This window comes from Gossypium arboreum, chromosome 12, assembly GCF_025698485.1.
Source record: "Gossypium arboreum isolate Shixiya-1 chromosome 12, ASM2569848v2, whole genome shotgun sequence".
Classification (NCBI taxonomy): Eukaryota; Viridiplantae; Streptophyta; class Magnoliopsida; order Malvales; family Malvaceae; genus Gossypium; species Gossypium arboreum.
This window is the reverse complement of record NC_069081.1, coordinates 118,368,143-118,393,187: the sequence shown is the minus strand read 5'-3', so window position 1 is coordinate 118,393,187 and position 25,045 is coordinate 118,368,143. Positions and strand designations below refer to the sequence as shown.

General features: G+C 37.3%; 3 protein-coding genes across 4 annotated transcripts; all 3 read right to left on the bottom strand.

The window, feature by feature from the left end:
• Nucleotides 1-11,947: 11,947 nt before the first annotated feature.
• Nucleotides 11,948-13,519, bottom strand: LOC108478497 (uncharacterized). Of its 2 annotated transcripts, none has more exons than XM_017780956.2 (3): nucleotides 13,068-13,519; nucleotides 12,412-12,518; nucleotides 11,948-12,208 (listed from the first exon to the last, which is right to left on the bottom strand). In XM_017780956.2, exons 1-3 carry the CDS (start codon nucleotides 13,288-13,290, stop codon nucleotides 12,134-12,136), a joined length of 405 nt encoding a protein of 134 aa, XP_017636445.1. In that variant the 5' UTR covers nucleotides 13,291-13,519; the 3' UTR covers nucleotides 11,948-12,133. The 2 variants fall into 2 exon arrangements, with proteins under 2 accessions (XP_017636445.1, XP_052878591.1); XM_053022631.1 differs by having other exon boundaries at nucleotides 12,434-12,518.
• A 2,151-nt stretch (nucleotides 13,520-15,670) lies between these two features.
• Nucleotides 15,671-17,475, bottom strand: LOC108478529 (berberine bridge enzyme-like 28). Its single transcript, XM_017780990.2, has one exon. The coding sequence runs from the start codon at nucleotides 17,403-17,405 to the stop codon at nucleotides 15,780-15,782; it is 1,626 nt and encodes a 541-aa protein (XP_017636479.1). The 5' UTR covers nucleotides 17,406-17,475; the 3' UTR covers nucleotides 15,671-15,779.
• A 1,418-nt stretch (nucleotides 17,476-18,893) lies between these two features.
• On the bottom strand, nucleotides 18,894-20,496 carry LOC108478148 (berberine bridge enzyme-like 28). Its single transcript, XM_053023005.1, is given in 2 exon segments — nucleotides 18,894-20,063; nucleotides 20,065-20,496. Coding segments are annotated over 2 exon segments (1,602 nt in total).
• Between the last annotated feature and the right edge of the window lie 4,549 nt (nucleotides 20,497-25,045).

Below are 25,045 nucleotides of genomic sequence, written 5' to 3'. Positions count from 1 at the left end.
CCGACGATCGACCGGTGATCGGCCCCCCTTGGCCGGATTTCCTTTCCCCCCCTCCCTTCTCTCTTCTTTCCCCCTTCTTTTTTTTAGGTATTTTATATATATTATGTATATATTTTTTAATGCCATTAGTTATATATTTCTTATGTATATATTCTTAAATACTATTATATATACATATATATATATATATATATTTTAAATACCATATTGTGTATATATTATTATTACAAATTATTACTATTGCTAGTATTATTATAACTATTATTATATTAGTGTATATTTTATGTACATATGTATATTTATATATATATATATTTGTACATATCATTATTTTATATTATTATTGTAAATTTTTATGTATATATTTTTATGTACATTTCCTAATATTTTCTTTTATTGTAGATATTATTATTACTATTATTACATACTTTTATTATATGCATATATATATATATGTACTTTTATGTACATATTATTATTTTATATTATTATTACCAAATATATCATTTTTCCTATTTTATTATTAGTACATGATTTGTTTTTATTTTGTAAATATCATTATTATTGTTATTCTAATATTCTAGTATTCCATGTTAATATTTTTCATTAATGATATCATTTTTTTTAGTCCTTTATTTATTTTAATTTCTCACTTTAGGAATATTTTTCTCATGTTTTAATTAATTTCAAAAAAAGGCAATGTATTGATTTAATATTAAGCCATCGATTTCATCGCTATGTTGGGTGAAATTAAATGGCTTGTGTTAAAAACAGGACACCCTTTCTAAAATAAATCGAAAACTAAAATTCTCATTTTTCAGTCGGATCACGATTAAATATTATATTGAACTCGTATTTTTGAAAATCAAGTCAACACATGTTTATGAGATACCAATTTTGGGCGTCGCGAGGGTGCTAATACCTTCCTCACGCGTAACTGACTCTCGAACCCCAATTTTTCTCTAGACTTTCATGTAGACCTAAATTTGGCCTTCTTTTTGTTTTAAAATAATTTTATTAGGTGTCTGATCACACCTATAAAAAAGAATCGGTGGCGACTCCCTTTGCTAATAAAATCAAAAGTCGGTTTAAATTTTCAAATAATCGCCTTAATTAGTGACCGAAAGCAGAAATTTTTACGTCACTACAGCTGGCGACTCCGCTGGGGATACCTTTTTGAGAGTCGAGTCGAATTAAACTCGCGTTGTCAAAATTTTCAAAGTTCCTTGTTCAAATTAACATTTAGTCGTGATCCTCAAATTTTTTTTTTCAAAAAAATCATGCATTTGCATCGTGTTGTATATATTCTAACTTGTTTTATCCGGTTGTTTTTCAGCTTTAAATTTTTGTGATTTTAGTTTTGGTTTAGTTTTTTAAATAAAACGTAAAGGTTTGCAAGTTTCTCCCCACACACCGTGCACGTGCATTTTTGTTGCATAATATGAGCTCTATACAAGTAAACGATATGCCTTCGTGAGTTAACTCGTTCCTCCGCACAGGCTAGTGAATACTTTCGGGTTACATATGACTTATGTTTTCGTGAGTTAACTTGTCCCTCCGCATAGGCATAAGTAAATGTAATCCCTCGAATTGATCTCGTAAGCCTATGATGGGCCATGACGGAGGCTCTGTACTAATCTTAGTAGATGACAGTGCAGACGATTCGAGTACCCATCTAGAACCAAAACCGCATATAGTGAACCATACGAGCCATCCAACTAGAGCCGTGCCAAACCTCCGTCCGTTTACTAGTCACCAAAATAAGTACATGGGAAAAACACATCTTACCCTCTGTTTCTTTTACATTTACGCTTTCTATGCAAAGGAATCGAGTCCATTGGACCAAGTAGCTTAATTTATTAGATTGTCTACAGTTTTTCTTTGTTCATATGTGTTGTGCTAACCAAGTTTGTTTGTTTTTATTCTTATTTTACATCATGCATTATAGGCATCATATTAGGAAGGTGTTGACTAGAGATCGGTTGCCAAAAAATAGGTTTCTAATGGAAGAGTTAATTATACAAACAACCGAGAGGAATGCCGCGGTTCGAGACTGGTCTCTAAAGACTCAGAAAGAAAGAGGAAGAAAAGACTGCGCGGGCTATGATAGAATTAAGGAAGAAGAACACCGAATATGAAGTTGTGTCTGCCGGGATGATGACTAGTCGATCTAAACGTCAAGAACTAAAAGAAAGGATACTAGAGTTAGAAGATATGCTGCAAGATTGTCAACAACAGTTAGATACTTTCTTGAAGGCTTTGGAAGAAAAATATAGTCAATATGATAGAGACGTTTGTGCTTACGAAAAGGGCCTCCAGGAAAAAGAAAGACAACTTAGCTATTTGATCAATGAAGTTCGTGGGGTAGCCATGCACGTGGTACAATTATCGGAAGAAGCTGAAAATCTCAGTTGCCAATTCCCACCAAGCCAACGATCGAGCATATCGGAATTCTTAGAGCGAGTAAAGAAATATGGCGATATAGCTAGAAAGATTGTGTAATAGCTGAATCAAAAATGGCAAAATGTTTTGTAATGAACTCTTTTGATGAATAAAATGCCTAAATAGGGGCTATCTTGAAATCAACACCAATTCCTTACATGTCATTCATGACTAACATTCATTTGGCATTCAAGCATTTATGCATTCATTCATTCATTCATGGCATATCCCGTACTTATTTGCTGAGGTTAAAACATACAATTCGCAGTTGCAATACTTCAAATCTGGAATCACGCCACTCGTATAGAACGCATCGGCAAACTAGAACAATGGAAGCTGAATTTAATGAAAGGATTGAAAGAATAGAAAGAATCCAAAATGAATTACAAGAGCAGTTAGCTAGGTCACAGTAAGAGACGAGAGACTTAATGGTGAGATCACGAGAAGAATCGCTCGAACAGAAAGATCAAATGGCCAAGATGATGGAGATGATGTCAGCTTTAGTTAAAGGAAAGGGACCCATGCAGAGCCCTGACATCGAGGAATCTCGGTCAAGAGTTAATCACAATCAAGACCCGCTCTATCCCCCCGGATTCACTCCACCACACGCCCGCGCAGTACAAAGAGGGTACACCCAAGGAGAACTCATAGACCCAGAGCAACGGCCTTTGCCACGTACTCATTTAGGGCAAGGAATATTCATATCAAATTCTAGGGTTAATCCTGCCGATCCAATTGTTCCAGATTTGGACGATCCAGCGGAAATAGCCAGGTTGAGAACGGACGATCATGAGGCTCAAGAGAAGTATAAGAGCTTAGAGGAAATACTCAAAGCAATAGAGGGTAATAAAGCCTTCTCTGCACTAAGTGCCAAAGAGCTCAGTTTGGTGCCCGATCTAGTTCTGCCTCCGAAGTTCAAGGTGCCTGATTTCAAAAAATACGATGGCGCGAGATGTCCAAAGGCGCATCTTGTCATATTTTGCCAAAAAATGACTGGTTACGTGAATGAAGACCAGCTACTCATACATTGTTTTCAGGATAGTCTAGTAGGATCGGCTCTTTGGTGGTACAACCAGCTTAGTAGGGAAAGGATCAAATCTTGGAAGGACTTGGCATCAGCATTCTGTGAGCAATACAAGCATGTATCGAATATGGTACCAGACCGGATGACTTTGCAAATGATGGAGAAAAAGCCGTCAGAAACTTTTAGATAGTATGCGCAGAGATGAAGGGATGTTTCAGCCCAAGTAGAACCTCCACTAACAAAAACGGAGATAACCGTTCTTTTCATCAACACTTTGAAAGCACCATTTTATGACAAACTAGTGGGAAGTGCCACGAAAGACTTTCCGGATATTGTAATATCTGGTGAGCTTATAGAGAATGCCGTCAAGAGCGGTAGAATGGAAGGTCAAGAAAGTTCAAGAAGGGCAGCGCCCATGAAGAAGAAAGAACCAGAAACCCACATGGTGGGAATGGGAAGCCGTTATGCCCCTAACCCATATCCAAACCAACCCCGACCTCGAAATTATCCACCTCCGAATTTCTATTACCCTCCTCAAACCCCTTACTACTAAACACCACCTCCTTACTCTTCTTACCCCGTTTACGCTACAAGTCACCCGAGACCAATCGCCACATTCCCACAAAATACAATACCCGCCCAAGGTCAACCCAAAAACGAGCAGAGGCCAACAAAACCCAATTTCGAGAGACTACAATTTACCCCTATTCCTTTGTCATGTGGAGAACTGTACCCAAAACTTTTGGAGAAGCAATTGATATCCCCGCATTATATGGCACCATTGAGGCCCCCATACCCGAAATGGTACGACTCAAACGCTAGTTTTGCATACCATACGGGAAACCAGGGACATTCCATGGAAAATTGCCTAGCCTTTAAAAGGAGAGTTCAAGGACTAATTGATGCGGGTATCCTACGATTCGATAGTGCCAGTAATGCAACTGGGAACCCGTTCCCTAACTATACTGAAGGGAATATGAGCACAGTGGGGAAAGAAGATGAATGGCAAGTCAGAAGATGTGTTTCAGAAATAAGGACGCCTCTCCAGAAAATCTGGGAGGCACTGGTTAAGAATGGATTGCTCTGTCGCCCCGACGATAATCTCAGAAAAGAATGTCACGTTTTTTGTGATTTTTATGGAATTGTAGGGCATGACATTCAATCATGTGAGGAATTTAAAAGGTTACTGCAAGACCGGATAGATAATAAGGAGATTGAGATCATTAATGAAGGAGAGGCCAATGAGAAAGAAGTATGCGCCTCTGACAATCAATCGTCAGGTTGTCCGTATAGCACCGATCGACCATTCGTAATTTATTACGATGGAAGGAAGGAACTGGTGAAACCAAAAATGATAATTGAAGTACCGTCTCCTTTCCCTTACAATGACAATAAAGCAGTACCATGGAAATATGACGTTAATATCGTCACACCTAAAGATGAAAAACCCAAAGCCATGACTAGAAGCGTCGGGGAAGTAGGTCATTTCACTCGTAGTGGAAGATGTTATTCGAAGGAGATAAAACAGAACAATGACTTGAAACAGAAAGGAAAAGCACCGATGTACGTGACCGAAGAGGAGCATGAAACTGTGCCTGAACAAGAAGCTAAAAAGCCTGTGGACTAGGAGGAAGCACAAGAATTCTTAAAATTTATCAAGCACAGTGAGTGCAACGTGGTAGAACAATTGAGTAAGCAGCCAGCGCGAATCTCGGTATTATCTCTGCTGTTGAATTCAGAGCCACACCGAAACGCTCTGCTGAAAGTGTTAAATCAAGCTTATGTGGCAAACAATGTATCCGTTGAAAAACTGGATAAATAGATGAACAACTTGAATGCGGATAATTTCATTTCTTTTAGTGATGATGAAATACCGTCCAATGGTAGAGGCTCAGTGAAAGCATTGTATATCACAACCCGTTGTAAGGGCTATATAATACCGAACGTGCTCATCGACAATGGATCGGCACTTAATGTCATGCATTTGGCCACACTTTCTAGGATTCCGATGGATTTGTCCTATTTAAGGCCCTGCCATTCTACAGTAAGGGCATTCGATGGAACAAGACGAGAAGTTATGGGAAAAATCGAGATACTTCAAGAAGTGGGTCCCTACATATATGATGTTGAGTTTCAAGTCATGGACATTACACCATCACACAATTGTCTCTTGGGAAGACCTTGGATCCATTCTGCTGGAGCAGTCCCATCAACCCTCCATCAAAAGGTGAAATTTATCATGGATGGCTGTTTGGTCACTGTCGAGGGAGAAGAAGACATTGTAGCATCTATTTCTGCCGACGCACCATATATTGAAGTGAGTAAAGACGCTCTGGAATGTTTTTTCTGATATCTTGAATTTGTCAATACCACATTCGTCGCTAAGGGAAACAGAATTCTCGAGCCAAAACTATCGCGAAATACCAAGATGGGTGTCAAGTAGACTGTAGGAAAGGGAGCCCGAGCAAGGAAAGGTTTAGGAAGGTACCTGCAAGGAATAGTCAAGGCTCTAAAGCCAGTACATCACAAGGCCCGATACGGTTTGGGGTTCCAGCCAGACATGCGTCAAAGAAGAAAACAGTGAAAAAAAGATCAGGAGAGAAGGATTGTGAGAACTTTGGGTCGAGAAGTAGAACGGGAGCTCATAACATACCCTCCTTTGTCAAAAACATTTACATCTGCGGGAATGATATACCCCGGACAAGATAATATACAAAGCACGCTGTTTTAATTGAAATGGGTCTTCAGAATGTCAGTATAAATGTCATTGACAAAGGAAGTGAGGCTATTAAAGATGTTTCAACGATACGCCATTGTCCTCCTGGTTTCATGTTAAACAATTGGACTGCCGAGGACCTTCTTGTAGTTTATAAGTCTTCAGAGTAATGCTCAAACATTAACCCTCTATTGTGTCCTCAGATATAATAGAACTCTTTTGTAAGAGCTTGCATTCACTCTTTATCATTTAAATGAATATCAATGAAGATGCATTTTATCACGATCTTTCGCATTATCACTAATTTCATAATCATCTCCTCATTTCATAGCCTATCTGTACATTTGCCTCATACCATGCCATAACATTTCGTTTGTTGGTTCCAATACTTGGATGCCCCTCTATAGTTTCCTTTTCCATTCAACTTTCAGGTGCTCAGATATCAATGGCATGAACAAACCCGTTACGAGTCCTAAAATCGATTTTGAGAAGGCTGTTTGTTTAGGAGAATTCGAAGCTGAAGAAAATGCTGAAGACTATGTCTCGTCTCTTGACTTGCTAAGAATGGTGGAACAAGAGGATAAACAGATTTTGCCTCATCAAGAATCTGTTGAAACAATAAATCTGGGAACTGAAGAAAGAAAGCAAGAAGTGAAGATTGAGACTTCTATTTCAGGGGGCACCAGGCATAATTTGATTGCTTTACTCTGCGAGTACAAAGATGTATTCGCATGGTCATATCAGGACATGCCAGGATTGGATGAAGATGTAGCGGTCCATAAGCTCCCATTAAAGCCAGAATGCAAGCCTATTCAACAAAAGCTAAGACGGATGAGACCTGAGATGTTGTTGAAGATAAAAGAGGAAGTCAAGAAGCAATTTGATGCTGGTTTCCTACAAGCCTCCAAATATCCAGAATGGGTGGCTAACATAGTCCTGGTGCCAAAGAAAGACGGTAAAGTACGAATATGCGTGGATTATCGTGACCTGAATCGAGCAAGTCCTAAATATAATTTTCCCTTACCACACATTGATACGTTGGTGGATAACACAACAAAACATTCATTGTTTTCTTTCATGGACGGATTCTCGGGGTATAATCAGATCAATATGGCCCCTGAGGATATGGAGAAAACTACCTTCGTAACAATGTGGGGAACATTCTGCTACAATGTGATGCCATTTGGGTTAAAGAATGCTGGAGCAACATATCAGAGGGCTATGGTGACGTTATTCTATGACATGATGCATAAAGAAATAGAGGTCTACGTCGACGATATGATTGCTAAATCCCGAGGGGAAGAAGAGCATGTAGTGAACCTGAAGAAATTGTTCAACAGACTGAGAAAGTTCCAGCTAAAGCTCAATCCGGCTAAATGTACGTTTGGGGCTACCTCGGGAAAATTGCTGGGCTTCATTGTCAGTGAAAGAGGTATCGAGGTTGATCTGGATAAAATAAAAGCTATTCAAGAGTTACCACCTCTGCGCACGCCAAAAGAAGTCAGAGGATTTTTAGGGAGGCTAAACTACATCGTCCGATTCATCGCTTAACTTACCAACCAATGCAACCCAATCTTTCGGCTTCTTCGAAAACATAACTCGGGAGAATGGAATGAGGAATGCCAGGTGGCCTTTGATAAGATAAAACAATATTTGTCTAGTCATTCAGTACTAGTACCGCCAACTCCGGGAAGACCATTAATTTTGTATCTGACAGAGTTCGAAAATTCAATGGGTTGCGTACTGGGGCAACATGACGAGTCAGGAAAGAAAGAAAAAGTGATCTACTACCTCAGTAAAAAGTTTACTGAATATGAGGCAAAGTATTCATCCATTGAAAAATACTGTTGCGCTCTGGTTTGGATAGCTCGGAGACTTAGGCAATATATGTTGTATCATACAACATGGTTAATTTCAAAGCTGGACCTAGTAAAGTACATGATGGAATCACCTGCACTCTCAGGAAGAAAGGCACGATGGCAGATTTTACTCGGAGTACGACATCGTCTATGTGAGTCAAAAGTCACTAAAAGGAAGCGCAATAGCTGACTTCTTAGCAACTCGAACAACAGAGGATTACGAGCCATTGAGATTTGATTTCCCAGATGAAGACTGGATGCACGTTACAGAAAAAAGAATGCGAGTCACCAAAAGAGAAGTCATGGAAGATGAGCTTTGATGGTGCATCGAACGCATTAGGGTATGAGATTGGAGCAGTCTTAATATTGCCAGAAGGGAATCATTACCCACTCACTGCCAAGCTGAATTTCTTCTGTACCAATAACATAGCGGAATATGAGGCATGTATCATGGGACTCCGTGCAACTATTGAACGAAACGTCAAAGCTTTAGAGGTATATGGAGACTCAGCCTTAGTGATTTACCAAATCCGTGGAGATTGGGAAATGAGAAACTCGAAACTGGTTAAATACAGAGATCTAGTGGCAGAGTTGATTAAAGAATTCGAAGAAATAACTTTTAATTACCTCCCACGAGAAGAAAACCAATTGGCTGATGCCCTGGCCACTTTGGCTTCAATGTTCAAAGCAAACGGGGAAACAGAAATAATGCCTCTTCAAATGAGAATATATGAAGTTCCTGCATATTGTTTCAGCATTGAGAAAGAGACAGATGGATGGCCACGGTTCCATGATGTCTTAGAATATATCAAGAATCAAAAGTATCCCAAACAAGCAAACGAGAACAACAAAAGAACAATCAGAAGAATGGCAGTGGGATTCGTTCTTGATGGGGACATCCTGTACAAAAGAGGAAAAGATCAGGTGCTCTTGAGATGCGTAGATGCTGTTGAAGCCAGAAAAATACTTAAGGATGTCCATGAGGAAATTTGCGGGACACATTCCAATGGTTTCACTATGGCCAGGAAGATTATGAGACTCGGATATTACTGGCTGATGATGGAAAGCGACTGCATTAATTTTGCACAAAAATGCCACAAATGTCAAATTTATGGTGATAAAATTCATGTAGCCCCTTTGCCCCTTCACGTCATGACTTCTCCGTGGCCTTTTTCTATGTGGGGCATGGATGTTATAGGGCCAATTTCTCCAAAAGCTTCCAATGGACACCGATTTATTTTTGTGGTTATTGATTACTTCACAAAATGGATAGAAGCCGCATCGTTTGCCAATGTGACGAAGACTGCGGTTTGCAAGTTTTTGAAAAAGGAAATCATTTGTCGATACGGTTTGCCTGAAAGAATCATTTTAGATAACGCCTTGAATTTGAACAACAAGATGATGAAAGAAGCGTGTGAGCAATTCCAAATAACGCATCATAACTCCTCGCCTTATCGCCCAAAGATGAATGGAGCTGTTGAAGCGGCCAACAAGAATATTAAAAAGATTATTGGGAAAATGACCGAGACATATAAAGACTGGGACGAGAAGCTACCATTTGCTTTGTATGCATATCGCACGTCTGTACGGACGTCTACGGGGGCAACTCCTTTCTCTCTGGTCTATGGAATGGAAGTTGTGCTACCTATCGAAGTTGAGATCCCCTCTCTACGAGTCTTAATAGAGTAGAAATTAGAGGAAGCAGAATGGGTTCGAGCTCGATATGACCAGTTAAACCTTATCGAAGAAAAATGTCTAAAGGCAATTTGTCATGGACAGATGTACCAGAAAAGAATGATCGCAGCCCATGACAAGAAGGTACGGCCAAGAGAATTCCACGAAGGAGAACTCGTGCTGAGAAAGATTCTCCCAATACAAAAAGACTTCCGAGGAAAATGGGCGCCAAATTGGAAAGGTCCATACGTCGTAAAGAAGGTATTCTCCGGCGGAGCTTTGATTCTCACCGAGATGGATGGGAAGGAGTTACCTAATCCAGTGAATTCAGATGCTGTGAAGAAATATTATACCTAAAAAAAAAAGGGGATCAAGGTGAAAACCCAAAAAGGGCATCTTGATTAATACAAAAGATTAGCATGAAAACCCGAAAGGGCATTCTAATGAAGCAAACCCGGGCTTAAAGAGTAAGGCGGTTGAACGGTGGGTTAAACAGCGAAACTACAGCATTTGAAGCATTTTTCAGTAGCTCGAAATCTTCTACGCAAGAAGTCATGCTAGAAAAGATTCTTGATAAGAAACGTGGAAGAGTTCGTGTGTTGAATATCTAGAGCATCTGTATCCATTGAATGCGATCCGTTTTCTCTTTATGACACTTCCTCATTATCATTGGTTAATTTTCTTTGTTTGCCACGTTTGAAATAAATAAATGTGAGGTATCCCTTTGTCCTTACCTGACCATTTTCATGCATCTCATTATGTCGTTTATTTTCATGATAAATAGTGAAATGACATACTCTAAACAAAAGAAATGTTAAGCATTACCTGGATAAGAACTTGATAAGTACAAGAGCCTCAACGCAAGGACAAAGTTCAACCAGGGGCAAAAGAGTGATATCTGAGAAATGTAGATTACTTATGAAGCTTGAGGATGGGTACAGGGCCTAAATAGAAAGTCAAGAGTCAAAGCAATGAACACATATCATAAAAAATCATGATGAAAAAGGACATATGACAAACAAGCCCAAGGTGCATAGTATAATCATGTAGGCATAAAGGCATTTAAGACCAAAATTTGCATATCATGATAACATCATGCATGACATATACAGGTCCAGTAGAGCAAGAGGATGTGATGATAGCTGTACTGAATCAAAGGAAAAGACATTTGAGTTCCACCAGATGACATGTTCTGGTATTCTGATGTTTTATTTGAAAATTCAATTCATATTGCGAGAGGTGAGTTGAGCCTCAGGATGCGCTGAGGTATTTTCAAAAAAATCAACTTATATTGCGAGAGATGAGTTGAGCCTTAGGACACGCTGAGGTAATTTCAATTTCTGTTGTCAAAAAAAATCAACTCGTATTGCGAGAGGCGAGTTGAGCCTCAGGTCACACACCGAGGTATTTTCAATTTCCGTTTTTCAATTTCTGCCTTTCAAAAAAAAACATCAACTCATATTGCGAGAGGTGAGTTGAGCCTCAAGACACGCTGAGGTAATTTCAATTTTTGTTGTCAAAAAAATCAACTCGTATTGTGAGAGGCGAGTTGAGCCTCAGGTCACACGCCGAGGTATTTTCAATTTCCGCTTTTCAATTTCGCCTTTCAAAAAAAATCAACTCATATTGCGAGAGGTGAGTTGAGCTTGAGACACGCCGAGGTAATTTCATTGTCAAAAAATCAACTCAGATTATGAAGCGGGTTAAGCCTCGTGTCACACGCCGAGGTATTTTCAATTTCCGTTTTTCAATTTCTGCCTTTCACGTAGACCTAAATTTGGCATTCTTTTTGTTTTAAAATAATTTTATTAGGTGTCCGATCACACCTATAAAAAAGGATCGGTGGCGACTCCCTTTGCTAATAAAATTGAAAGTTGATTTTTAAATATTTAATAAATCGCCACAATTAATGACCAAGCGAAACTAAAAAATTTTTTTACGTCGCTACAATAAAATTATAAACTAAGTTTACTAATTATATTTTATTTTATTGCAATAATGAAAAACTAAAAGAGTTAAAATTGATTTAAAAATATCTTATGTAAAGTGATGTGGGAAGAATGTACTAATTGTTATTTGACAAAAGTAATCATAAGTCATTAGGAATTTATTTATTTATTTTGGTGAAAATTAGGAATTTATTTTAATATCCATTTTAGGTTCATAGTTAATTTCTTGACAATATTTAATTATTATATTAGAAAAATTCTGATGATTAATTATCTAAAAAACTTACAAAAGAAAATCCAAATATTATTCAAAGAGTGTACATACACACACAAATTAAACTCTCTGCTACTATTCTACTAAAAAACCCACTACATTGACAACACAACGAAAGAAAAAAAGAAAAAAATAATTAATAGAAAAAAGGGTCCCAAATCAAAGAAGAGTTGATCTTTTTTTTTTTTTTATATATTACTTCAATTTGTTGGGAAAAGATCTTTTCTCACCATCTTTATCATCTGTTCTGTTTATGATCTCCGGGACCACCTGCCAAAAAAAGATCAAATTAATGGAACCCCACACATTATAAGAGAGAGAAGAAACAACAACAACAACAAAAACAGAAGTTTATTTGCTTTGCTAAGACTCAAAAAAATTCATCAATGTCAGAGACAGTTAAGACATTGTGTAGCAAAGATTGGAGCTTTGCCAGCTTTCTGGGTCCATACAATTAAGATCAAGTGACCAACCTGATCTTCTGATGAATCATACCGCTGAGATTGTGATGATGATGATGGTCTCTTTGATCTTTTATCAGTCTTCACTTTCATTTTGCTTCTTGTTGTGATAAGGGAATCTATTGTTGAGGATCATAAAAATGGACCAAGACAAAGAATAATTAAAAGATGATTAAAAAATAAGGGTAAAGTGACCCATAGCTACAAATATCTCCAGGCATATTTTACATTTTTATATGTTTTTTTCAAAAAACGCATTTTAAATGTCTTTTCAGAAAAAGAAAATGAAATTCACGAGTGAATGTTTCATAGCTTTTTTTACGGCGGACTGAAAAAATCCTTCCAGCTTTTGGTACTTGATAACAATACAGAGTTTTAATGGCGGTGGAAGAGATATTGTGTTAATGCACCCTTTTGCAACATGGGAACAAAGGGAGAAATTTTGGAAACATATTTGATCCAACTCTCAGCAGTACTACACATTGACACTTATCGCGTCAACCTTGCAGCAGGAGGTCGTATCTTTATCAATCCAAGTTTTCTCCTCCTTGAACAATACCGGCCATTATTTGAGTTTCGATCAATTGTCTCGAAAACTTTTTCTCATAGAGTCAGAAGTTGCTTTAAGACGATGAAATATGTAAAGGGTAAACTGATAATAACATTACCTGAAGAAGCATGTTTTCTTCTGGACTGGACATTGTGTTGTTTGCAGTTGAGAGTAGACTCGGAGCTGTCGGGAAGGTGACGGTCGAGACGAAGATGATAAAGATCGTTGTTCTCTAGCATTGTACGGACGAACCATGCTTCCATGGAGTTTAAGAAACGCACATGTTTCTCGTCCGTCCATGACTCGTTTTGGTTGTTGCTGGGCAGCAAGTGAGAGTTCATGGCTTCCAAAGCTAAGCCAAATACAAAAAAGAAACCCTTTTCTTTTCCCGTTCAGATTTCCGAGAAACAAACAGTTGGGTTTGGTTTTTCTTCTTTTAATTGGCAATTCCCTTCTTCAATTTTTTTTTTCTTTTGATTTAAGCGATCTTTATGAATGGGTTTCAAGGGTTTTATATAATAGAGTGCAGCCAAAAAGGATTGGGGTTATCTTTTTGACAAGGTTGGTAAGAGTACCAAAATAAATAAATAAATAGACCAGAGTTTTGGTGAGAGTACCATTTTATACTCGCTGCACTTAACTGCCATCTGTCTTAATTTGTCTAATTATTTTTTTAAATTCTTTTAGTTTTTATAAGTGAATAAATAGACATGTTGCCATAATACAAAATATAATTATGCTAAAATCATTTTAGCTTGATATAATTTTGAATTCTTTTAAATTTTTTAAAATAATATTTATAAACATAATTAATCATCCAAAATATGGTTTTTTAACATTAATTATTAACCCAATGTATGAATTTTTTTAATTTTTAAGGAAGTGAAAATGGGGATTAATAGAGGCGAGTAGTCAAGGAATAGACGAGCGAGTAGAGTAAGGTGAAAATATCTGGAGGACTAAATTGAAAGGAAATAAAATTTGGATTTAAAAAGGAAGATATTTTGGGGGGAGGGATCAACAAAGAATCTAGGGGCGGAGTTTCCATGAGATGCAGACTGACTGTCATCCTTTTCGTGGATTTTGATTTTTGGTTGGAAAAGGGCAGCTAATGTAATTTTGTCAAAATGAAAATTGCAACGTTTCTTGTCCTTTTCTTTATTTGAGTGTGGATGAAATTGGATTGAATTTATCTTTCAGATTGACTAGATAAATATTTTGAGTGAATCGTTGGAATAGTAAAAGGTTAAAAGATTGATTAAATTAATTTATAGATTTAATTGGTATTAAATCGAGAGTTAAATTGAAAATTGATAGTCGATTCAACAAATATTAGGGTCAAAGTCTCATAAGAGAGAATTTTTTAATGGTAATACTTAAATTTATGATTAAGTTGTTTCTAAAATATTCATTTTAATTATAAATATTTAAATATATTATTTATAAGTACTACATGTAAATGGGTAAAAAGTAAACAACACTGGTAGAAAAGAAAAGAGATGCTTCCTTAATTGGACCAACACAAAGAAGTGGAGACGTAAGCTGTCCACGTATGATTATGTGAAAATTTAGTCTTTGGTTTTTCATCCTCATATAACAAGCTTTTCAGATTTCATCCTCTTATCGTTAATTTTAATCCCCTCATTTCAACATCAAATCACAAACAAACCTTTAAAAATATCATCAATGGATTTCAATTAATTTTATTGAAAACAAAAAATACAACATGGCCTTTATATTTTTCAAGAAAAATTTAGCTATTGAAAAAATATATAAAATTATTAAATATTAAGTTAAAAACGGGTTTAAAATGAGTTTGGATTAACTAATTACAAATATTAGCAAATTTAGATAAAATTTTAAGCCTATATTTTAAGTCGGGTCAAGCTTTATCAATAATATTAATATCATGCTTAAACTCAGCTTGAGGTTGACTTAGTTTGACCTATGAACACCTTTAATCAAAACCTGTCTAGTTTGAACTCAGGAATCTATTCACAACATTTAACTAATACGTATAATGTTGTATAAATTATTTTAATTGTTTTCAAAATGAAAAGTTAAATAAACATATGATTTATTATTAAGGTAGTTTAATGAGATGAAGATTTGAAGGTGGACAACCAATTAGGTCACTAGTTTAGTGGTAAGTTTGTGTGTGTTTCAAGTTAATTGGTATGATATTTAGGGTTTTCGACAATATTAAAATTTTACATTTTTTGACACTTGGATCATTTTTATTACATCCAGTGACATTATTTATAAAAAACATATTTTATTATAGATAATCTTGTCTGTTATTATTGAAATGGGTAATGATATATATTTGTTACCTAAATTTTAACAAGTCTTCTAATGTGATACTTAAACTTTCAAAAAATCAATTTTGATACCTCAACTTTAACTCCACTTATTAGTGTGGTACCTTCCTTGAATGATGTTAAAATTTGACATGGCTTAACATGTGGACTGATTGGATGCTACTACGTGGCATTATTTTTTAGAAAAAGAATTAAGTAGTCAAGGTCAAGGGACCTAAAAATAATTATACCAAAATTGCGACTTTTTCATGATTTGAGTTCAAATTTTAGTTCTTTTGACGAGTCAATTCTATGGTTGCCAATTAGTGAAATAGAGGATTAGATAAAAATTGTGATGAAACTATAATAGTTTATTATAAATTTATATTTGATGTAGTAGTCTACATCATATGTATAATAGTTTATGAATGACATGTAATTTAGTATTATAAAAGTATTTTAAAACAAATTCTATATGATATATAAAAACATCATCCATAAATTTCTGTTAGAAATTCTACACTTCGAAATTAAGAAAGAGGAGGGATGCTTTGTTCGTGACTGAAGAAGTTTTGGGGATCAACCTTTGTCTTTACATACACCAACCTGTCGAAGTTGTTCTTAAAATATTTAAGACCCCAAACCTTACCTTCTGTATAGCTTCCTTTTTCGTCGTTAAATTTGTTAGTCCCGATGTCAAGATCTCTGTAATTCACATATGCTTCCCGTGGTGATTTTGAAACGTAGGGAGTCATGTAACTGTAAACTCTCCTCATCCAATTCATGAACTTTTCAGAGTTTTTGTTTTCCTCTTCTTCCCAATTCACCACGTATAAGATGCTATAGAGGTTGCCAGCTCTGTGAGGATATGGATATTCGGTCTCAGGAATCTCATCCATTTTGCCTCCATAAGCCACCAATACCATAACTGCGGATTTTGCTTCATCCTCGTAAAACTTGGGCCATAATCCTTCGAACCCCGATTCAGAAATAGGTTGTTTTACGAAGTCAGATTTTGCTTTGAAGAATGTTTGCGAAAGAGCTGACTTTTGAGTCCTATTAAGTAAAGTTTCCAATGGTAATCCGATTATAGACAGGGCACTGTAGAGAACAGATTCAGCCCAAGTCATCTCCAAGCAATCTTCTTTCACTAGTCCAAGTTCAGGGAATTTCTCTTCCATCAATGGAATAAGCTCATCAATGCTTCCAAGAAACACGGAACCGTAACTTGCTTGAATCGTCATCTTCCCATCTTCACTTGAATTCACCCTTGCTATGGCAATACTCGATTGTATTTCTTTGGGAAATTTGCGCGCAATAGACTGCCACTGATGAACCAGTTTGGTTGCATTTTGCTCTAGCGTTTTGCTCACTGTACAAGCAGTAACATTAGCTGGAACTGGAACCAATTTCAATTTCCATGCAAGAACTATCCCAAAGCTACCCCCACCACCTCCCCGAATGGCCCAAAACAGATCTTCTCCCATCGATTTTTTATCAAGAATTCTCCCATAAGCATCAATTAAACGAGCGTCGATTACATTATCTGAGGCAAGACCATATTTTCGAAACAATGAGCCCAAGCCACCTCCACTCAATTGTCCACCAATGCCCACTGTGTGGCCGATACCAGCAGGAAAGGCAAGAGTTCTAGATTTCCGAGCAATTTCATAGTATAATTCACCAACAGTTGCACCAGATTCAACCCATCCCGTAGCTTTTTCAACGTTAACCTGAACTGATCGGAGATTCACCAAATCGATGACCACAAACGGAACTTTATAAGCTGTAGTATAAGAAAGACCCTCAAAGTCATGACCCCCACTCCGAGTTCTGACTTGCAGTCCATGTTTTCTACAACAATAAACTGTTGCTTGGATGTGGGATGCGTGGAATGGTGTTACAATGGCCAAAGGTGTAGACGTAGAAGGTGTTGTGAACCTGAAATTTTGAGCAGATGATTTCAAAACAGAGAAGTAAGAAGAATTATGGTGTGTGTAAACGAGCTTCGCAATAGACGAAGAGTTGTGAAAACGAATGGAAAGGCAACGAAGAAATTCCTCAGCAGGTTGAGCTGAAGCACTAATTCTCCATGACAAGGAGAGGATAATAATAAGAAGAAAAGGAAACATATTTAATTTAATTTCTGGGTCCATGTTATGTGAGCATTGAAATGTGTTGCAAGCAATCACGTTATTAATAATGCTAAGGTTGGTGGGCAGGGTCATCTGCCATATATGAAACCAAAATTACGTTGAAGAATCAACAACAGGCAAGGTCAACGCCATGGCCGCCCATTGTTTCAGCTGTCGTATTTGACATAATTGCCATTAGCTTTGCTCCAAGAGCCGAATTCAAATACGAATCTGATCCCAATTGACAATGAAGATTTCTTGGATAGTAGCATCATCTATGTGAACATCTATCCATTGCTCCACAATAATAATTTATTCATTTAACAACTATAACAGAAAATTTTAATTGCTTCAAATATATAAATGATAAATCTTAAAATTATATATTGATTTTGATTCAGTGTGAAATGTGATAAATAAATTTTAATTTTATATAATTAATCTGTTCAAACAAAAAGCTGACTTCTACATAGCTCCCTTTACTATTGTTAAAGTCATCAACTCCATTGTTTAGAGGTTGTCAGCCGACCGAAATTTTTTGCCCTCCACTTGCAGCATATACAGAGCATCTTTGACTTTTCTTTGGAAATGCTTGTAATAGGTCATGTATGTAAACCCATTTTTGGTCTCCCTAAATTTTCTCCACGCTTAATGTGGTCTTTTGGATTGTTATAATCTGGAAATTTCTTGCATTAGATTTCCTCATATAAAATTGTAACAAATTCATTTTCTTATTTTTTTCGTCTCTTTCAAGGTGTGGGTTTTATATTTGTCATTAATTTTAACCTCAAGCACCAAATTCGAATAATAATATATTCTCTGAAGATATTATCTAATCTATCACTTGATAAATATAATCAACAATCATTTAATCAATTCACTTAATTAATTCAATTTTGATTAATTTAATTTTCAATTAAATTAATTATATTCTAATTATGATAATTTTGTGTATATATTAAATTATAGTATAAGAATAATCAGTTAAATCAAACTGATCAATTTAATCATTTTCACATCCAACACTAAACACTGTTATCGAGAGGGTGCTACAAATTGCGGAATGAAATGTGCTTGTAACTAGGAATTAGGGAGTCAAATAGCTTTGTTGATACTCTCACTAAAGATGGTAAAACAGCTGGACGTTTGGCGTAGCTTCATGGTTTTAGACTTCACTTAAAACATATATCAGTGTTATTAATGCTTCAAATAAAAATTCTATAATAAAGTACTCTGTTTTTATAAGATAATACTACAATTGTGAATTAGTCAAATAGAGGATTAGATAAAAATTGAGCTAAAACTATTATAATTTTTATAAATTTGTATTTGATGCAATCATAAATATTTGTGAATGACTCGTAATTTACCATTATAATAGCATTTAACAAATAAATTTTATTTTATTTTTGAATAAAATTTTATTTCATCTATAATAACATGAGAAGTATGAATTTTTGAAATTCTATAAGCTTTAGTGATCTTTTAAGGTTGCTCCCGTTTCCACAATTACGAAAGAGGAGGGATGCTTTGTTCGTGCCTGAAAAAGTTTTGGGAATCAACTTTTGTCTTTATATGCACCAACCTGTCGAAGTTATTCTTAAAATATTTAAGGCCCCAAACCCTGGCTTCTGCATAGCTTTCTTTGTCGTTGTTAATTTTATTAGCCCCGATGTCAAGATCTCTGTAATTGCTATATGCTTCTCTTGGAGATTTTGAAACGTAAGGAGTCATGTAATTGTAAACTCTCCCCATCCAACTCATGAACTTTTTAGAGTTTTTATTTTCCTCTTCTTCCCAGTCCACCACGTATAAGATGCTGTAGAGATTTCCAGCTCTATGAGGATATGGAGATTCAGTCTCAGAAATCTCTTCCATTTTGCCTCCAAAAGCCACAAATACCATACTTGCGAATTTTGCTTCGTCCTCATAAAACTTAGGCCACAATCCTTGGAATGCTGATTCTGGAATAAGTTGTTTTACAAAATCCGATTTTGCTTTGAAGAACGTTTTCGAAAGAACTGACTTTTGACTTCTCTCGAGTAAAGTTTCTAATGATACTCCAACAGGACATTGGGTAGCGCAAAGATTAGATTCAGCCCAACTCATTTCAAAGCAATCTTCTTTCACTATTCCAAGTTGAGGGAATTTTTCTTCCATCAGTGGAACAAGCTCATCGGTGCTTCCCAGAAATATGCCCGTAAAACTTGCTTGAACCGTCATCTTTTCATTTTCACTTGAATTCACCCTTGAAATGATGATGCTCGTATGTATTTCTTTGGGAAGCTTGTGTGCAATATACTGCCACTGGTGAACAAGCTTGGTCGCATTTTGTTCTAACGTTTTGCTCACTGTAAAAACAGTAACATTAGCTGGAACTGGCACTAATTTCAGCTTCCAAGCAAGGACTATCCCAAAGCTACCCCCACCACCACCTCGAATGGCCCAAAACAAATCTTCTCCCATGGATTTTTTATCAAGAATTCTCCCTTCAACATCAATTAAACGAGCATCGATTACATTATCTGCACCAAGACCATATTTTCGAAACAATACGCCATAGCCTCCTCCACTCAAATGTCCACCGACACCCACGGTGTGACCGATTCCAGCCGGAAAGGCAAGAGTTCTACTTTTCCGAGCAATTTCGTAGTACAATTCTCCAATAGTTGCACCAGAATTCAACCCATACCGTAGCTTTTTCAACGTTAACCTGAACCGATCGAAGATTCACCAAATCGATCACCACAAAAGGAACTTTATAAGCGGTAGTATAAGAAAGACCCTCAAAGTCATGACCCCCACTTCGAGTCCTGACTTGCAGTCCATGTTTTCTGCAACAATAAACTGCGGCTTGGATGTGGGATGCAAGCAGTGGTGTTACAATGGCCAAAGGTGTAGGCGTAGATGGTGTTGTGAACCTCAAATTTTGAGCAGATGACTTCAAAACAGAGGAGTATGATGAATTATGTTGGGTGTAAACGAGTTTGGCAAAGGAAGAAGAGTTGTGAAAACGAAGGGAAAGGCAATGAAGAAATTCCTGAGCAGGCTGAGCTGAAGCACTAATTCTCCATGACAAGGGGAGGAGAACAATAAGAAGAAATGGAAACATATTATTGGCAATGAATTAATTTCGTCTTTGAATCTATCTATGTTTTGTAGGCATTGGAATGTGTTGCAAGCAATCACATTATTAATAATGCTAAGATTGGTGGACAGTCTGCTGTTGAAAAGTCAAAAATGGTGGGTGGTGGGAGGTGCAATTGGCACCGAAAGAAAAAAAGTGGCAAGCAACTTGTTTAAAGTTGAATGGGATAATTGCAATTTTGGTCCCTAATTTTTTAGGCCATTTGCAAGTTAGTCCCTGAGCCTTAACTATAAATAGGCCTAACCATTTCTCATTTCAATCATCCCAACCAATCTTTCTCTCTTAGTTTTCTCTCTTCTCCCATTTGAGAATTCTTAAGGAATTCTATTTGTTTGTAATATTTTGGAGATAGTAAAGTTATCATCCGGTGTTAGTGCAGGGGCGTAGGTATAATTTACCGAACCTCGTTAAAACTCTTGTGTTCTTTCTTGTCCTATTTTTCTTTCAATATTTGAGGGTATAATAGTAGTATTTAATTGTGCTATTAAATTACTATAAAGGGATATTCGACTAAGGAAAGACTTGGTATTTAAGAGATCCTTGTGATCCACCTCTCTTCCCAGGAATTGAACTTTGTGTGATTTTTAGTACAATAATTTACACGCTTCCGACCCTATTGAAACAACAAGTGGTATCAGAGCCAAAGGTTAATCGTAGTATGCTCTGTGGTTGCAGTTTAAACTGATCTTCCACATCAGAAAAGATTTCCTTAGGTATATTGAAAGATTATGGAGAAAACGGTCGGTGTAGGAGCTTCAACATCGTCCATGTGGACAAGACCGACAATTGCAAATGCAAGATTGGCCGTGGAGATCTTTGATGGCACGGGCCATTTTGGTATGTGGCAAAGTGAGGTTCTAGATGCCCTTTTTCAGAGGTCTAGACATTGCCATTGATGAAGAGAAACCAGATGATGTACGGAGAAAGATTGGAAGGCGATAAATCGGTTGGCATGTGGCACAATTCGATCATGCCTTTCTCGAGAAGCGAGGTATGCTTTTTCAAAGGAGACTTCGCAAATAAGTTGTGGGTGGCACTTGAAGAAAAATTTTGAAGAAAAACAGTCAAAATAAGCTCCACTTGAAGAAAAGACTGCTTCGCTTCACTTACGTCCCAAGTACCACAATGAATGATCACATCACGATTTAATCGAGTTAGTCAACGATTTCTTGAATATGGATGAGACATTCAAAGATGAAGATTTGGCTTTGATGTTTGTTGGGGTCACTTCACGAGGAGTTTGAGTTCCTAGAAACTACTCTACTTCATGGCAGAGTGATATATCTCGAGCGAAGTCTCATGCGGCCTTATACGCTTATGAACAGAAAGAAGGACAAATGAAAAACTCAATCGAGATCTGAAGCTTTAGTAGTCCGAGGTCGTTCATACACTCGGAAGAAAACTCAAAAGGGGAGATCAAAGTCAAAGTCCAGACTCGGGAAAGATGAATGTGCCTTTTGTCATGAGAAAGGCCACTGGAAGAAAAATTGTCCAAAGCTGAAGAATAAGGGAAAAGTCATCTGTAGATGCTTGTGTTGCAAAGCATGATACCGGTGACTCAATTATCATTGGTTGCATCATCATCGTCGTTCCATTCGGATGAGTGGATATTGGATTCAGTTGTACCTATCATATGTCCCCTAACCGGGAGTGGTTCTCTGATTTAGTAGAACTAAATGGAGGAGTTGTTTATATGGGCAATGACAATGCCTGTAAAACTGTTGGGATAGGTTCAATCCAATTAAAGAATCAAGATGGATCAACCAGAGTTCTAACTGATGTTCGGTACGTGCCCAGTTTGAAGAAAAATCTCATCTCATTGGGAGCCTTGGAATCCAATGGTTCAGTTGTTACTATGAGAGATGGGGTTTTGAAAGTGACATCTGGCGCACTTGTGATATTGAAGGGCATCAGGAAAAATAACTTGTATTACTACCAAGGTAGTACAGTTATTGGAGCAGTCGCTGCAGCTTCCGGTAACAAAGAATTGGACTCAATGCAGTTGTGGCATATGAAGTTGGGACATGCCGTGAAAAATCCTTGCAAATTCGCAAAGCAAGGATTGTTGAAAGGTGCAAAGGCTTGCAAATTAAAATTTTGCGAGCATTGTGTTCGGGAAAGCAAAAGAGAGTGAAATTAAGATCTGCTATCCATAATACAAAAGGTATTTTGGAATATGTTCACTCGAGATGTGTGGGGCCTTCCAAAACACTTTCGTTGGGAGGAAAACACTACTTTGTTACTTTTGTTGATGACTTTTCCGAAGAGTTTGGGTGTATACCATGAGAACTAAGGATGAAGTGCTTAGAGTTTTTCTTAAATGGAAAACTATGATCGAAAACCGACCGGCAAGAAAATCAAGCGGTTTAGAACGGACAATGGAGGGAATATAGAAGTGATCCGTTCTTCGATGTGTGCCAAGAGTATGGTATTGTTCGACACTTCACGATCGTGGATACACCACAATGAGAATGGAGTGGCAGAGCGTATGAATCGAACATTCTTGGAGAAAGTTCGATGTATGTTGTCCAATCTTTGGGTTGGGCAAGCAATTTTAAGTGAGGTCGTGACATACTGCCATCTTGTTAATCGTTTGCCATCATCTGCATTAGAAAGAAAAACTCCTATGGAGGTATGGTCTAGAAAACCGCTCTGATTATGATTCCTTACATGTGTTTGGATCCACCGCATATTACCATGTGAAGGAGTCAAAGTTAGATCCGAGGGCAAAAAAGCTCTCTTTATGGGAATCACTTACGGGTGAAGCGATTTCGTCTTTGGTGCTTAAGCACAAAGAAAATGATCTGTGAGAGAGATGTTACCTTTGATGAATCGCCACATTGAAAAAGGTAGCAGATAAAGATATTCAGACGAGCGATACTCCACAAGAGTGGAGTGTACTCCAAAACAGTGGAGTTTGAGCGGATGGGGATTTTCCCAGTTAATAAGTCTAATTCTCCACCACAATGGAGGAATTAGAGGTTGAAGAGGTTTTGACCCAAGAACCATTAAGTACACCAGAACCAGTTGCAGTTGCAAGGCCAAGGAGAGAAATTCGTAAACCTGCTCGATTTACTGATATGGTGGCCTACGCCCTTCCCGTTGTTGATGATGATATTCCTATCACTTATCAAGAAGCAATGCAAAGCTTAGAAAGTGATAAATGGAAAAGCGCCATGGATGAAGAAATGCAATCTCTCCTGAAGAACAATACTTGGGAGTTGGCGCAATTACCGAAAGGTAAAAGGGCAATCGGATGCAAGTGGGTATTCGCAAAGAAAGATGGATCTCCTAGCAAGAAAGATGTTCGCTACAAGGCAAGGTTAGTAGCTAAAGGCTACGCTCGAAGGAGGAATTGATTACAATGATGTTTTTCCCTGTTGTGAAGCATTCCTCCATTAGAATTTTGTTGGCCTTGGTAGCACAGTTGAATTTGGAGCTAGCTCAACTTGATGTTAAGACGGCTTTCTTGCATGGTGAGTTAGAAGAGGAGATCTATATGACTCACCAAGGATACAAAGATGCTGGTGGTAGAAATTGGGTTTGTAAGTTGAACAAATCGCTATATGGATTGAAGCAATCCCGAGGCGATGGTACAAGCGATTTGATAGCTTTATGAAAAGCGTATACACAAGAAGCAAATATGACAATTGTGTGTATTTGCAAAAGCTACATGACGGATCTTTCATTTATCTACTCTTGTATGTTGATGATATGTTAATCGCTCAAGAGCCAAAAGAGATAGATAAGCTGAAGGCTCAGTTGAATCAAGAGTTCGAGATGAAAGATCTAGGTGAGGCCAAGAAGATTCTCGGCATGGAGATAAGTAGAGATAGACAGAGAGGCAAGCTTTGTTTGAATCAGAAGCAATATCTGAAAAAGGTATTACAATGTTTTGGTGTAAATGAAAACACAAAACATGTAAGTACCCCACTTGCTTCTCATTTGAAACTTAGTGCTCAATTATCTCCGAAAACTGAAGAAGAAAGAGAATATATGGCAAAAGTCCCATATGCTAATGCAGTTGGGAGTTTGATGTATCTGATGGTGTGTCTGCTGGCCGACATTTCACAAGCTGTTGGAGTTGTGAGCGGTATATGCATGATCCCGAAAGGGACATTGGCAAGTCAGAAATGGATTCTGCGGTATCTTGAAAAACCGTAGATGTTGGTTTAGTTTTTGAGCAGGATGAAACACTTGGTCGGTTTGTAGTTGGATATGTTGATTTCGACTTTCTTTGGTGATTTAGATAAACGTCGTTCAACTACGGGTATCTGTTTACTCTTGCTAAAACCCCATGAGTTGGAAGTCTACCTTGCGATCTCTGAGTGTGTCTACTACTAGAGGCGAATATATGGCGATTCTGAAGAAGTCATTAAGGAGGCTATTTGGCTTAATGGATTGTTGAAAGACTTGGGAGTTGTTCAAAGTCACATTGGTCTATATTGTGACATCGAGCGCTATTCATTTAGCGAAAAATCAAGTCTATCATTCAAGAACCAAGCATATCGAC